This window comes from Bacillus rossius, chromosome 5 (genome assembly GCF_032445375.1).
Source record: "Bacillus rossius redtenbacheri isolate Brsri chromosome 5, Brsri_v3, whole genome shotgun sequence".
NCBI lineage: Eukaryota > Metazoa > Arthropoda > Insecta > Phasmatodea > Bacillidae > Bacillus > Bacillus rossius.
In genome coordinates, this window is record NC_086333.1 from 59,641,117 (window position 1) to 59,656,517 (window position 15,401).

The 15,401-nt window shown below is 35.0% G+C and overlaps 1 protein-coding gene across 2 annotated transcripts; it reads left to right on the top strand.

Moving 5' to 3' along the window:
- Positions 1-1,194: 1,194 nt before the first annotated feature.
- Positions 1,195-14,028, top strand: LOC134531855 (sperm-associated antigen 7). Of its 2 annotated transcripts, none has more exons than XM_063367845.1 (6): positions 1,195-1,457; positions 3,636-3,703; positions 4,597-4,685; positions 8,156-8,327; positions 11,370-11,529; positions 13,703-14,028. In XM_063367845.1, the coding sequence occupies exons 1-6, from the start codon at positions 1,379-1,381 to the stop codon at positions 13,804-13,806; spliced, it is 672 nt and encodes a 223-aa protein (XP_063223915.1). In that variant the 5' UTR covers positions 1,195-1,378; the 3' UTR covers positions 13,807-14,028. The 2 variants fall into 2 exon arrangements, with proteins under 2 accessions (XP_063223915.1, XP_063223916.1); XM_063367846.1 differs by having other exon boundaries at positions 1,251-1,457; positions 11,370-11,574; positions 13,703-13,808.
- The last annotated feature ends 1,373 nt before the right edge of the window (positions 14,029-15,401 follow it).

The following is a 15,401-nucleotide window of genomic DNA, read 5'->3' on the forward strand; positions in this document are numbered from 1 at the left end:
CTGTTATGCCCGTACTGCCCTCGTCGGAGAGGTGTGGGTCCAGGCCAACGTGGCCGGGACCGGGAAAGGCGGGACCTGGAGGGAGAGTGAAGTGATTGCGAGGAATGTTGGTAGGTTGTCGCAAGCAGAACACGGCATTAACGAATTTCACGAGCCGTCTTTTATTAACGCTTATAAAGTCCTGCCGCAGCCTGGCGGAACCGTCGCGGAACAAGTGCCCTACCACGGCGACACGGACTCCCTGATGACGGGGCGGTTCTCAAATACGTTTCGGCGCGAATCGTAAAGTTTATTAATGCTAGGCTGACCCAGTGAGAAAGGGCCCGAAGACGGAACGCTGTACATACGCGGCCCGTTACGTAATGTTCCGTGGACGGCGAAAAGTTCAGAGACTCGTAGCACCACGTTCGCGTTGTAGAAACTGCCCGCTAGACACGTCTCCCGATGACTCGTAAGTTAACAATGCTAAGCTGATTCGCGGTGGCAGCTCAGCTGCCGTGACCGACTGCGGACTGAGCGAACGTTCAATCCCGAGCGCAACGTGCGCGGCTCGCGGAGCAACGAACACGTCTGCCTCCGCTCGAGACCAGGACGCGACTGCCTCTCCCCGCTCGCCCGCGGGCCGGCGCCCGCGGGTGGCGGGGAGGGAGGGGAAAATCGGCCGGCGTGGGAGAGAGCTCCGTCCCGCGGCGCGCCAGGCTGCAATTACATACTACGGCGAAACACTTCAGAAAAAGTTATTGAATTATTTACAAAGACATACACGAGACATTAATTACACAGCGAACTTGCACAATGAATAATAAATAAAATAAGTTAATTACACACATTCAAATCCCTTAATCGTTTACAAATATGTACACACTGAAATAAAAGATAAAGTCACATAGAAAAAACACTCGTTGGCATGCTAGGGCGCACGCGGGTGCGTCCCTGGCCGTCGCACACACTGGGGTTCACTGGGGGGGAAAATAGGCCCCCTCAGGCCCGCGTCGGTGGCCAGGTACGGCCTCTGTATCTGGGAGGGTCCGACGACTGTCGTCAATGTTAATTTGTGCTTACTGTTAAAGGCGGGAAGTTATAGGGAAACATAGAGCTAAATAGTAAGTTTTTTCTAAAAAAAAGAAAGAAAAGAAAATTCGAGCGGGGATGCTGATGCTTAAAGTACGTTCTATGCTAAACCATGTAATGAAGGAGTTTGTCAGAGAATGGTTATCTTCCAATGTTTACATTCTTGGTGTTTCTATGGATTGTTGTATTTATTTTCGTTTTTGAATGTACACTTTTGTTTTTAGCTCTGCTGCTTTACTGTTCTTTTAGTGCACTGTGAGATAACTTATATATCTTAAGTTAAATTAAAACAAAAACCTGTAACGAAATGGATATCCTTGGGTCGATTTTGAATTCTATGGATAAACCACCTTCGGTTAGTGATAAACAAAAAAGTTTAATCAAAAGTAAGTATATCATTTTATTAAAATTATTTAAAACTTATTGGTTGGGAAAAGAAATTTATTGTGTGCATAATTATGTATACTTATAAAATATATTGGTGTAGGTCATGGCATGAATTATGAATGGAATAGGTTGGAGGAGGAGTGTGTGGCGGCTGGGAGTGTGGACCAGTTCAGAAGGAGAGTGAGGGGAAAGTAGGGAGAATGCTTGCCACCGGGCACTTTGTACCCAATTGCAGCTATATATTAAATAAACTAGGTTGCTGGTTTTGATTACAACTTTAAAGCACAATTTAAACTAAACAATGCGTAAAATGCTTGTTATAAAGGATGAATTATTATTTAGCTTCCGCAAATTGTCTAGAATATGTATAGAATATTTGTTGCAGACTTTAAGTTACCCGTACAAAAAAGTCATTTGAATTTTTACATCTAAAATGGTGGTCTTTTAGTCATGTTTATTATAAGTAACAACTTGAAATATTAATTTTGGATAGCTTTTTCGTAAAAAACAATTGTAAAAAATTTACAATCATAAAGAAATGATAGCTGTTGATGCCCTAGGTTACATTTTTTGATGTGGATGTTTTTTTTTTGGAATACAGCTTTTACGTAAAGGATTGTTAAACTAAAGGGGCTGCCCGTTAGGCACTTGAGCTCTAAAAACTATTAAGTAGGGACACTGCCTCATTAATCACATGTTTCTGTGTCGCTATGCGGCAGGCATTGAAATTATGTGCAGTCTGTGTCAGTAACTTCTATGGTCTACAGGACTTTTAATTGTGCCCCATGATAAAGGCTGGTAATAATCTTACAGTGCAGCTTTTCTGTGAAGTGATAATCACTTTTTTCAGACACTTGAGACTTCCCTATATTTACCCTGGAAACAGTGTTTCTGTATTTATACTGGTTATTGTGAAATTACCATTAATAGATAACATTACAATACCTGTGCTTTGACGCAGACGCCACAAATTTTTCCTTTTCCGTATGGGTTTGTGTGTGTGTATATATGATTTGGAGAACTTTAGTTAAATAGTGAATATGTTCTATTACGTTAGATTAGCTACATTAAAAATAATTCCAAAGGTAATTGTTCTGTATCACATATTCAAATTTATCCCAAGATCCTGTATGATTGATCCTGTGGTAAATGATGCTTGCTGTTTTTATTTAGTATGTCAAAATATCCTGGACATAACATAAATATTACAATACAAACAATGTTAGTAAGTAAAAAAAATTCATCATTTGATTTTTATTTGATTTGATAATATGATCATTATTCATTATAAATAACATTACAATTCTTGTTGTATCCAGGATCTTTTAATGTACTAAATTAAAATGGCAATGTACCACATAATTAATGTATTCAGGATCATGCCATTAGAATCAAGGTATAGACTTGGATAAGTGATATGGAATTTTTACCCTTCCAAACAATGTGGACGGTTGGTTGGGTTATTATAGCTACATAAAACATACTGTGAAATCATGCGAATGGTTGGTTAAAGTGAGTATAGCTACAACGTAAAGTGGTAATTCCTAAGCAAATATTATACAGTATTTTTAATGTACCAATACTAACCCAGCCAACCATCCCCAATAATATTAAATATATTTATTGAAGCTAACCTAAGTAATTGACCATTCTCACAATTTAACTTAATGTTCTCCAAATCACATCAAAGATAGAGAGGAAAAAAAGAGATCTAGAGAATACCAAGTACCTGTTAAGGGACAGTTGCAATTCAGAATTTTGATTGAAAACTTTCTTTTCATTAGTCTTTATTTTTTTTTTTGCTATTACATATTTTCTGTCCGTTAAAGCCCACACAATATATTGGTATCAAAGCTTGTATTTCTTTTCTACATCTTTAGAACTGTGAAATATTTGCTATCTATAATGCTTTGCAATTAGCCGTTCACACACACTTGTAGAGCGGCCACTAGAGCGCCCTCAACTCCAACCCCCGCACTGTGCACAAACCTTTAAGTACCTCATCTTCTTTTAGAAAAACTGGCCATCTGCACAGCTGCCCTCAGCGCATCAGTGACGATGTAATGAGCTGAAGACTGTTTAGTGCTGAGTAGTTCAGGAGCACAGCTTGTTTGATGCCTAGCTGTGTTAGTGCATCATTGCTACAGCTGAGTGTAATGCGTTCGGTGTGTTGGCAGAGCAGAGGGAGGAACTGCTGAAAAAGCAGAAGCAAGAGAAGGATATGTTGAACCACTTCAAGGCTAAGGTAACTGACATCATAGCGCACACTAAGTTAAATTTTGTGAAATTTTTTATTATCGAAGTGTTTGATGTTCTGCCATAAAAACCATAACCTTTTTAAAACCTTAATTGATGGTAAAAAAATTAAAAATATATTCGTTACATGTCATGTTTGTCATTCCTTAATTTAAAAAAATAATGTATTAAATATCCACCAAAAACTGGTATTACATATATAATCTTATTTTGTTAAACTAATTAAAAATGTTTTTCCTTTAATTTTATTTTGAAAAAAAAAAAAATCAGAACTTAATATTTAGTAGTTTATTATTATTTTTTTTAAATTATTAATTTAGTCCCTTGAAGTTAATGTCTACTCGGAAGAAATAATAAAATCAAAATAGATAATTGTAAAAAAAAGTTTTGCGAGTTTTTTTTTTCAAGCAAAGACAGGATATAATGGTATGTTGTAATATAAACAAAAAAACACAGAAATATGCGCCAATACAATGTGTAACACAAAATTGCAAGTTAATTCATTTAATTTAAACTATTCCAATTGAAAGATCATTAATAAAGAAATTACACTTTAATGTCCAAATTATTTTAGTGTGATTTTTTAGTGTAGTATATAACTTGTGATGAATTATAAATACTTTTTTTAATGAATAAGTAATAAATTATATAATATCAGAGTTTTGTTTTTTAAAGGAGGAAATATAAGTTTGGGGTGATTGCAAATACGCTTGCACACCTTAAAACATTACCTGCTTTAATGAAGAGTTGCAAGTGGTTTTTGAAATAAATAAGTATCTCAAAAAAATTTATTTTAATTTTATTGCAATTTAACAACTAACTATTTATCATTCATTTTTTTTGTCCTACTTTTAAAGAAATTGCATGAACTGTGTATTTCAGGTGGAAGAAAGCCTTAACAAATTCATGCGGGATGAGAACAGACAGAGGTACAAGTTCGAGCCCATGGAAGCAATACACCGGTCCATCATGTGAGTACAAACAACTGCGTACGTCTTCATCTGGTGTTCTGTGTCCTTGGTTGTCCTAAATGTGGGCTACTTTACTTTAAACTCTTAAAATACAGTCGTCATACGCAACAGCTACTCGCTTCCCTTATGTCGTACATATTTATTTCAGACAACACCATTGTGTTCAGACGAGGTTTCTCACGCCATCCCACATGTCAGCAGAAGCCCTCGAGAGAAAAGCCAGGAGCTTACAGGGCTGGTGTACCTCATGCTTACTAGAATATTCTTCTTTAAAGAAAAATATATCTGCGAAATGTGACTTGCTGGAAAACAGGAAACACTGTAATGAAATGAAAACCATCAGTAATTACCTGCCAGCCAAAGTCAACTGAATCTACCTGGAAAAAAATCAGAAAGCGAGCAACTTGATTGGTGCCGTACCACATAATGTGCGGAACCATAGAATGCTGGATTAAAGACTTTTCAATGTACTAGTTGCTGTTTAATGGCAGCATTCTTTTGTTACCTCATGCCTACTAGAGCATGCTTACTTTTCTTACATTCATTATTACGTTGGGCTATGTTGTCTCTAAGGACATTCTTTACCTACTCTGTGGAAAAGTGAAGTGATGAGTTTGCTTAAATAGACAAAATTAACAGGGTTCTAGGATATCAATGGATATATATCCGATATATATTAATTTTTTTTATATAATATATTGCAATACAAAAATGGTTTAAAAAATTAATATTATTAAGTAATTTTTAGCGTTTGTTACTGTATTTCTACTTACTAAATGTAGATGGCGTGGGAGTAGAGTTAAAACATACTCCCTAATGGTATGTTCTAATCCATAAATGGCAACACTTCTGCCGGCATTAAAGGTGCCAATCCGTCAGTCGTGTCAGAAAAATTTCGTTACGAAAGAGTAAGTTATTTTTTGTGTTTATTGATTATTCTATTATTTTTTTACAAAAAAAGTAATTGAGAAAGTGCAGAAACGATTTTACTTCATTATTGAGTATTTAAGAAGCATGAAATAACATTTGTATTTATAGAATATAACTGTTTATTAAATGATGAATTTTTAGGTTATGCCTTTAAACAGAAAACTTTATCAAAGAGGCAGGCTATGATGTGTTGAAAAAGCCGGCCCCTTTATATGAAGATTCGAGACTGATAGATTTTATGTAAAAATTTCGGACTGATAAATGAATGTTGAATTTGCTGGTTATATATAGGTTCTTATTTGTTTCGTATTAGAGAATAGGTTTCGCTATGCTAAAAATTGTATACGAATTTGGTCTTAAAAAGTAGAGTAGTTTTGTGAAACTCCAATTAAAAGGTCATTTTTCGTCGAACATTATTTTTCTTGAGGTAATCTATACTAATATTATAAGGCTGAAGAGTTTGTTTGTTTGAACGCGCTAATCTCAGGAACTACTGGACCGATTTGAAAAATTCTTTCACCGTTGGATATGTACGTGATCCCTGAGTGCTATAGGCTATATATGTACCACGGGCGAAGCCGGGGCGGACCGCTAGTTTAATATAAAATATTATTAACATAACATAACTATACAACTTTTGTCATTATTTGTCTAATGTTCTTTAGTTAATATATTTTTTTAAAAATTTCCATGGTTTTAATTGCAATGATTGTTTGTCCTTTTTAGAAATAACACGAACCCAATAACACGGGCAAGTGGGCAAAATGTAAACATTGCGCCAAAGAATTGCAGGGTATTCCGGAGCGTATGGGGAAACATCGAGATATCTGTATACGAGCAGGCAGCTCTAACTCCACCACACACCCTATTCTAGAAAGTTTATCCAGAACACGTCCTGCTGATACAAGTTGTATTGTTGAAGTTGAATAAAAAAAAAGAAACAAACTTCAATTGAAGATAAAATAATATGTACTTCTACAGCTTTATCAAAAGTACTTGATACTAAAATTGCAGAATTTTTTTATGCAACAAATACACCATTTAGTCATGCAGATCACTCACTATTTAAAGAAATGATCACAGCTCCAAGACTAGGATACAAGCCACCGTCCGCATTCTAGTTAGCTGGACCACTACTAAATAAAACACACGTGTCTATTGTATAGAAAGATCAAGAATGTTTACGTGGCAAAACCGTTTCCATGTCCTTAGATGGCTGGTCGAATATACACAACGAATCAATTGTTTGTTGTAGCATTACAACAGGTGAAGGAGATTCCGTTCTCGTCCATACTGGCAATTCACATTCTGCCGAATATTTGACAACTGTTGCTAAGCAATCAATCAAAAAGACTGAAGTAGATTTCGGAGTTAAGGTACGCAGTTTTGTTATGAACAATACTGAAAATGTAACTAAGATGCGACGTGAGTTGGAAATGCAAGAAGACATTGACATTATCCAATATGGATGTAGTGCACATTTGTTAAATCTACTTACTGAAGATGTAGAAGTGAAAGGAGTCACTAAACACGTCATAAAAGTTGTGAAATATTTCAAAAATAAGCATTTGACAGCAGCGTGGTATAAAGAAGCAAAAGGCAAAAAATTGGTCATGCCTATTGTCGTACGCTGGAACTTGATTCGGGATACAGTACGATCATTTGTCGAAAATCGCGGAATTGTGGTGCAGATTTGTCAAAATCATCGAGATACAATTGATAGTGACATTTACCGAATTGTCAACGATATTCATATTGCTAACAATTCATTGGATTTGCTGGCAAGACTGGATCCAATCGCAAAAGCTTTAGATCGCTCCCAATGAGATGGCACAACGATTTCAGTAGCTGTCGAAATTCGGAACAATTTAGAGAAAGATTTGTTAAGTCAACCAGCTCAAGTGAAATCTGCTTTCAACAAAAGATGTGATATGGCGTTAGGTGCCCCACATTATTTGGCAAATATTCTTGATGAACGATTTGCAGGCAAAAACTTGACCCCTGAACAACGGAACACAGCATTTGCTGAATTGAAAATAAGCTTTATGTCAATGGTTACATCGATAATGACCCAATCATTAATTTTTCCGCAATATCTTTTTGGGCCTCAGTTTCAAACAACCCCACCGCTGGATTGGTGGAAACTTCTAAACTTGAACACCACAGATGTTCAATGGGAGCAATGGGAACACAAAAAAAGGTTCCTAAATAAGTGTGAACAGTTTTAAGTACCTAAATAAATAAAACATTAAAAACATTTTAGTTTTTTTTATAATTTTAGTATGTTTATGTAACATATGCAAATATTATTTATAAATAATACAATAAAATAGTAACATGGCTTCCATACAAAATTGATATATATCAAACTTGATATATATAATAAATATCTGGTATTTATAATAAATATAGGATATTTTCGAACACAGAAAATTAAACTATGCATCAAATTTAATTCTTACAATTGGAAGTATACGTAGTGAGGGGTCAACCCGGAATAAGGGCGAGTGAAACGAGTCCGCCCCTCGGTTCTGTCGCAGACACGAGGTGGCAGAAGTGGCCGGGATCCCTGCGTTCTCGCTGGGCGAGGAGGGAGTGGACCGCTACGTGCTGGTCTGCAAGAAGCAGTTCAGCCCTTGCGAGGACGAGTTGGCAGCCCTGCGGCGCGGGGAGGCCTGGGACCCGGAGAAAGCGCGGCAGTTGGCGCTGCAAGTACGTGGCACATTCACGATGTGCCAGGGTTCTCTTCGTAGTGAGATGCGAAGCTGTGCACTAGGAACAAGTTTCAGATGCCATTGAGGAACTAAACTATTTCACATGTTGGAATTATTAAGGAATTACTCTCTCTTGATTCACATCACATAGTAAACTATTAACATAGAAACTAGTAACATAGAAACTGACAAAAATCTCTCAAATATGGCTATTGCTGCACCCTGCAATCTATTTAGCACTACATAGTATTTAAGCATGTTTTGAATGTCGGAGAGATGAGCAGTGCTTATATAGGATGTCTGCAGGTTACTTGAGTCACGAAAATATGAGGCTGGTCACAAACAGAAATCACAAAATAAATATAAATGGTGTCAGAAATCATGAACATTTAATTTTCAGCAACCTTTTACAAACTCAAATTTTGTGTTTTGACTTATCTCTGTAGTTTATGGTCATACTTGAAATATAAATATTTTGAGTCTGTCTACTTAAATCATGTGCAAATTACTGTGAATCCCGACTTAGAAATAATGAAGGAGAAAAATATATATATCAAAAAATAAGAGTACATTTTAATAGGTTAAGTTTATATAATTATTATTTAAATGTATTATGCAGGATTATGTGTGATTTAATAAAAAAGGTTTTACTGTATATCTGAATAAGTTTTAAAATCACCTACTAATATAAAACAAAATTCATAGAAAAATTGTATTTAAAAATTATACTAAAATTTCTTAAATTGGTTCACCAGGTATTTGTAGTCATCCTATTATGAGAGGGTAGTACACTCAACCCTTGAAGTAACGCCCTAATTCGTTCCAGGAAAGCAGAGCGCTAATCAAATACATTTTTTTCTGTAAGAGAGCATGTTAATCAAAATAATTTGTTTTCCAATCAGGTAAATTTGCTTCCTGACTACCATTTTAATCAAGGGACTACTACCATTAAAATTAATTTACATTACTAAAATGTCTAAATAAATTTGAAATACATTTAAATAAGAGTTTAATAACATTTAGATACTAAACAACCTAAAATTAAATTTAAAAATTCACATACTGTATAGTTTACATAATAGGGCTTGGGCATAACATTCCTATGTGCTAACATCATTTCTGAGTTACAAAATAATGTTATTAATAAAGAAGATATATTTCAGTTCTAATAAGATTTAAAAAAGCATAAACTTAACATTTTATATTATTATCCTCTTTTATCGCATAATTGTCGCACGTGCGTAATCGTCGCACCTTTATTTTTGGCCGTCAAAATTGGGATAAAAAAACTTCTCACTTAAACGTCAAATGATGTTTTTGGTCCCGCTATTAGATGCCGAGCGCTTTGTGTAGGTATCTTTTTCGTATAAAACAATGTATTTTAAAGTAGATATCTAATATTTATTCGGAAATTACCACTTACTTATTTAATTAACTGAAATACGAAGTTGTATGACGTGTAAATTTTCTTTTAAAGACGTTTTTAAATGTTATTATCATTATCTGATCGTCTGCGTCGCCGCGGTGTACCGGTGTAGATATCTTTTCCGTATAAAACAATGTATTTTAAAATAGAAATCTAATATTTATTCCGACATTACCACTTACTTATTTAATTAAGGGAAATACAAAGTTGTTTGAAGTGTAAATTTTCTTTTATAGACTTTTTAAACGTTATTTCCTTTATCTGATCGTCTGCGTCGCCGCGGTGTACCGCTTATGAACATGTAACCAGCGCTAGTTGGCATCATTCATGTTTGGTTATGTTGCTTACCGTATAGAGCGCGCGCACATAGTCGAATATCGATATCTTGCCGATTGCATGCAGTGCGCACTCTCTGTCGAGTGCTGAGTTAACTACATTTGATGGCCCGCATTATTTCGTGGTAAATGTGTTCTACGGCAATAGTTACGCGTTAGTTCGCGTCGCAGATTCAAGTGGCCTGCGTTCGCGTTACAGTTTGGGTTTTCTTTTTAAAGTTGAAGAAAGGTTTTTGTTTAATGAATTATTAATATAAATTGTTTGGCGTGCTCTTGTATACTCCACCTTTTTTTTTTTAAAATAAACATACTTTTTATGAACTGGTTTTTTTTATGAATAACTTTACCTAACAAAATTTTTTTTTTTTCCACATAATCGTCGCACCCCGACTTTTCAAACTTGATTTTAGAATAAAATGTGCGACGATTATGCGAGAAAATACGATAAAAAGATTATTTAACTTGTTTTTTTTTTAATTCCCCGAATCTGTTTACTAAATGTATTTCTGCCATGATTTGATTAACCCTGAAACTCCTGGCTTTTCTCACCAGAGCTGCTGCTGATAAGCAGGATGGGGTTGGCTGAACACACTGGTGTCGTTGGAAGTGAATAGCTATTAAAGAAAGAGAAAAATATAGTTTGTTGATTCGTCATTTTGCATTTACTTAATGCTTCACAAGTGTCATTGCCATTGTATGCGCACGTAAATAATTATTCATTTTTAAAAGAAAAAAGCGCTACTTCGAATGTATGACCACATTACTTCAAAACATGCCGTAATTTATTGGCATCATTACTTCAAAACCACGTAAATAAAACAGCGTTACTTCGAGGGCCGAATGTATGTGACTTGAAACATTAATCACCACAGTACATGAATGTTTATATTTAGGGTTGTTGTAATCATTTAACCATGCTATTCAAAATCTTCTAAATTATCACAAAAGGTAAAACTAATTTAAATAAGATATAATGAAAACTACTTAGCAATGTAATGGCTACATAGGTTTAAGTATCATAAACATAAAAATTACTCCCTATTTTATTTTTTTAGGATTCATTACTTTAACTTAAAAAAAAATTCCTTTGCTTTCAAAAATACTGATTTCGAAAAGACTGCAGAGTAATTCAGAAAGGCATGTAAAGTTTTTGGGAGGTGGTATTACATTAAATAATGAAATTTAGTGTGTGCCCTTATTTACAGGTTTTTCCTCTGTCCTGAAAGTAAGTGTGAATGAGGGTATCCGTGTGTGTAACGACATGATACAATATCCACAGCAAGAGCTGGAGCGCAAGGAGCTAGAAGACGAGACAAAGAAGAAGCCCGAGCAGTTTGTTCCTGCATCGAACTACAGGGAGAAGTACGAGCACCTGATTGGGCGAGAGGCAGCGAAGGAGGCCGCCCGAAAGACTCACACCAACAAGCAATATGGCTTTGGTGCGTTCTTGCATCAATTTAGTGCTGTTTTACGCACTTGAGCAGGTCTGTGGCTGGTGTGAAGGTTCATAGTAGAAATTATTCGGAGTTAAGTGTGTTTAAGAAATAAGAGGAAGTACTGATGATCTTAAAAGACTTAAGACATGAAGAAATAAAACCAGATACACCAAAAACCAATATGTATATAATTTTACATGCTTTATATTAGCTTCACCTGTATGTTTGTTTGTCTGTCCGTCTGTAACTCTTTCGACTAAGAGTGAGTGGCTTATCACTGTAAAATGTCCCACCAATTTCATTACGTTCGTTAGCCGAGCGGTCTAAGGTGCGCGACTTCTGTGACTTCAGCGATCGTGGGTTCTACTCCCGGCCACGCCGAAAAAAAAATGGTTTTTTTCTTTTCTTTTTCCGGTAAATTCTAAGATTATATCCATACATCTAACTGTAAATGATTTGGAGAGACTTTACCATTTCTTTGTGACGTTGCAACTCCAAATAGTTATCTCAGATGGTAATAGGTAGTGTCGGTAACTCATTTCCCTATAATAATTATACATAAATATAGTTTAAAAAACTAAAAAAAAACATGCTTTTAAAGAATATCAAACTAAAAAGTTAAAAATAAATATAGTTTAAAAAACTAAAGAAACATGCTTTTAAAGATTATCAAACTAAAAAGTAAAAAATAATTTTAAAATTTAATTTATGACAATAGTATATAAGCAATACTAGTATAAATGAGAAAAAAGCATGGGGCGCTTAATATACAAAAAATATGGCACAAAGCGCCTCAAGCTTTTTTCTCATTTATACTAGTATTGCTTATATGCTATTGTCATAAATTAAATTTTAAAATTATTTTTAACTTTTTAGTTTGATAATCTTTAAAAGCATGTTTCTTTAGTTTTTTAAACTATATTTATTAGTTTTCCAGTTAATTACACTATTTTAGTTTGGTCCCATTTTAACCTCATTCACCTCGATGCAATTAATTTCTGTTGATTAAAATGCACCTACAATCTGCTTCCCAATTTATGCTATTTGTTTGTGCTATGCATACATGAATTCGTGTATTATGTGTAAAATATTTATATTTTACTGTAAGTAATTAAGTGAATTTTTATATGTAAATAACTACAGTTTAGATATGAGCTAATTCAGTCACTAATTTGGGAATATAGCATTTAAAAAAAACAGATATACATTTTTCGTAAAATAAATTGCAATGGATTTCACTGTAATTTGAAGTTCACAGAAATTTCTGTATCAATATGTAGAGTAGGAACTGAAATAAAGGGTGGGTTGGTTGGGTTAAGTTAGCTGCATAATTAAGAAACAATGATTTCATATTTTGTTCAAACTAATAAACTGATATTTTCACAGGCTGACTAATGTGCCATTACATTTGACACTATGTGCCATATCTATGATTTAACAAACAATTTTTATGGTGCATTATCCTATTTGTTTTATAATTAACAAAAAAATTAAATAACTATAAAAAATAGTGGATCTTCTCACTTGTAACATGGAGCTTAAAGTGAGGTTAGAAAGATGTTAGCATGTTTGTCACCGGTAATATATCATGCTGTTTTATTGGAAGTCTATTTTATTTCACCAGGGAACGTTTAGCTTTTATGCTTTCTGTGGTACCGGCATTATATTTATGGTTCTTGGTGCCTGTTAATTTTCCGAAAACTGGAGGAACCAGCCCACACTATCGCTAGAGCTACAAAAGTTATATTATCTGGTATTTGATGTAATAGTATGGTTAAATTGGGACTAATAAATTTAACTAAAATGTTATGTTTGCAAAAAATACGTTTTCACTGTCCAGAAGATTGGTTTACCTCACATCAATGAGATTTGAATTTTATTGCTTGCTTAGGAAAATGTGTAATTTTTGTTGCATGGTTGTAAATTTTCCTTCTTTTTTTATGTCGTATTATAATTCATTGCAGTGTGTTCAATGTTACTTAAGTCATTGCCATTGAAAACCTTTGCGTATCATGGTCATCAAAGGTGGTGTTAATTCAAAACTGGAAATAAAACAGTATTACTTAGGGGCAGGTACATTGGAATAATAATAATAATTAAAAATAACTGTCAGACTGTATTCACGTACAAGTATTGCAGGAATCATATATAATTCCAAACTCTGTTGTGTGTGCAGTGCCGAGCGAAAACAAGAAAGACATTCGCTCCATTGAGCAGACCCTCGCAGACATACAGACCAAGAAGCGGCAGAAACTGAACCACCCAACGGAAGCTGAATAGTGATCTTGCTGGATATTGTGTGTGTGTGTGTGTGTGAGAAGTGTGTGCTGCTGTTCATTAGTTTGCGGCCAGGAACCTGCGTCTGAGTGTTTATCAAATCTCATCGACAAGTTGCAGCATTTTCTGATCTCCCTGTGGTTGTAAATAGTCACAATTGCTCTCATTTTACCAAATATACTGTAGGTTAAAGTACTGATTGCAATAAATAATTATAAACTTTGATCAGCCAATCATTAACCTCTTCAGTTCCACAAAATCCAATAAATTTCACGAAAAATTGTAATATTTGTGTTTGCAAAATAGTGATTAAATCAGCTCATAGTAACATTTGTAAACCATAGTTCACACTTTTGTTAGGCCCAGACAGAAACAGGCAAATTATTGGACTGCAAATGATTAAACCATTCTAGCAATTTCACTTCGAGTTAGTCATACTTTTCACCACACATACATTTTTGTCCTTTGTACAACCCCTTCCCCAAACCATAAACATTGCTCTTTTTAATCTTTTTCATAGTCAATCGTGTTTCCAGTGGAACGTTAAAACTCCTTTGCAATACAGGTGTTGGTTTTTTTGCTTAAGTTTACAGTGGAACCTCGTTACGAGAGCTGACAATGGCGGGAAAAATTCTCGTAACGACAAATACTCATAATAACCAAACACAGAAAATTTGAAGTCAAATTTAAGATTTCTGAACTTTCTAAAAATGTCTAAAACTGTGCACTTTAGTGAAAAACGCATTAAATAAAAGTTGTAGCAAATTAAATTACAAATTGAAAAGGTCTGTATGATTTTTTTGTCCAGTAGAACCCCTCATATCCGACCTTCTCACAACCGACTCCTCTGGATATCCGACCCAATCTCCGTGGTTGGTGAGCCTGTAAGCTAGTTTCTGAGTAGGGTGTAGGGGTGACTACGGTAAAAGATTGGAAAAAGAACCTTAATGATTTGGAAGCGTACTCAATGACAGTTGAGACAGATCATGCGTTAAAAAGTAGAAAAATTTTGAAGAAGAAAAAAAGTTGAACTTATGGATGAAGCATTATGTCTTTAGTTTTATCAGGATAGGCACAAAGGAATGCCTTTGTCAGGCCCCATCGTAAAGGAAAAAGCCATAAAATTATATGAAAATTTGGGAGATGATCTAGAAATGTTTTGTGCTAGCGAAGGGTGACTTCATAAATGGAAGTTGCGTCATGGCATACGACATGTTATAATTGAGGGGGGAAAAAACTCTCTGCTGATGATGCTGCTGAAGAATTTGTACAAAAATTTGAGCAGTTGGTTACAGAACAGAATCTTGTACCTGAACAAGTCTACAATGTAGACGAAACGGGCCTAAATTACAAAATGCTTCCAAAAACCACACATGCTGCTAAAAATGAACCTGTGTTAGAAACAAAGCTTGCTAAAGACAGACAATTGCAACTTGTAGCAATGCCAACGGATGCCACAAAATTCCGTTGTTCATCATAGGAAATTCCAAGAAGCCAAGAAAGAACATTTAAAAATCTAAACATAGCAACACTTCAAGTTTATTATCGGAATCAATCTGCTTGGATGGATGCTGCTTTGTTTAAGGAGTGGTTTTTCG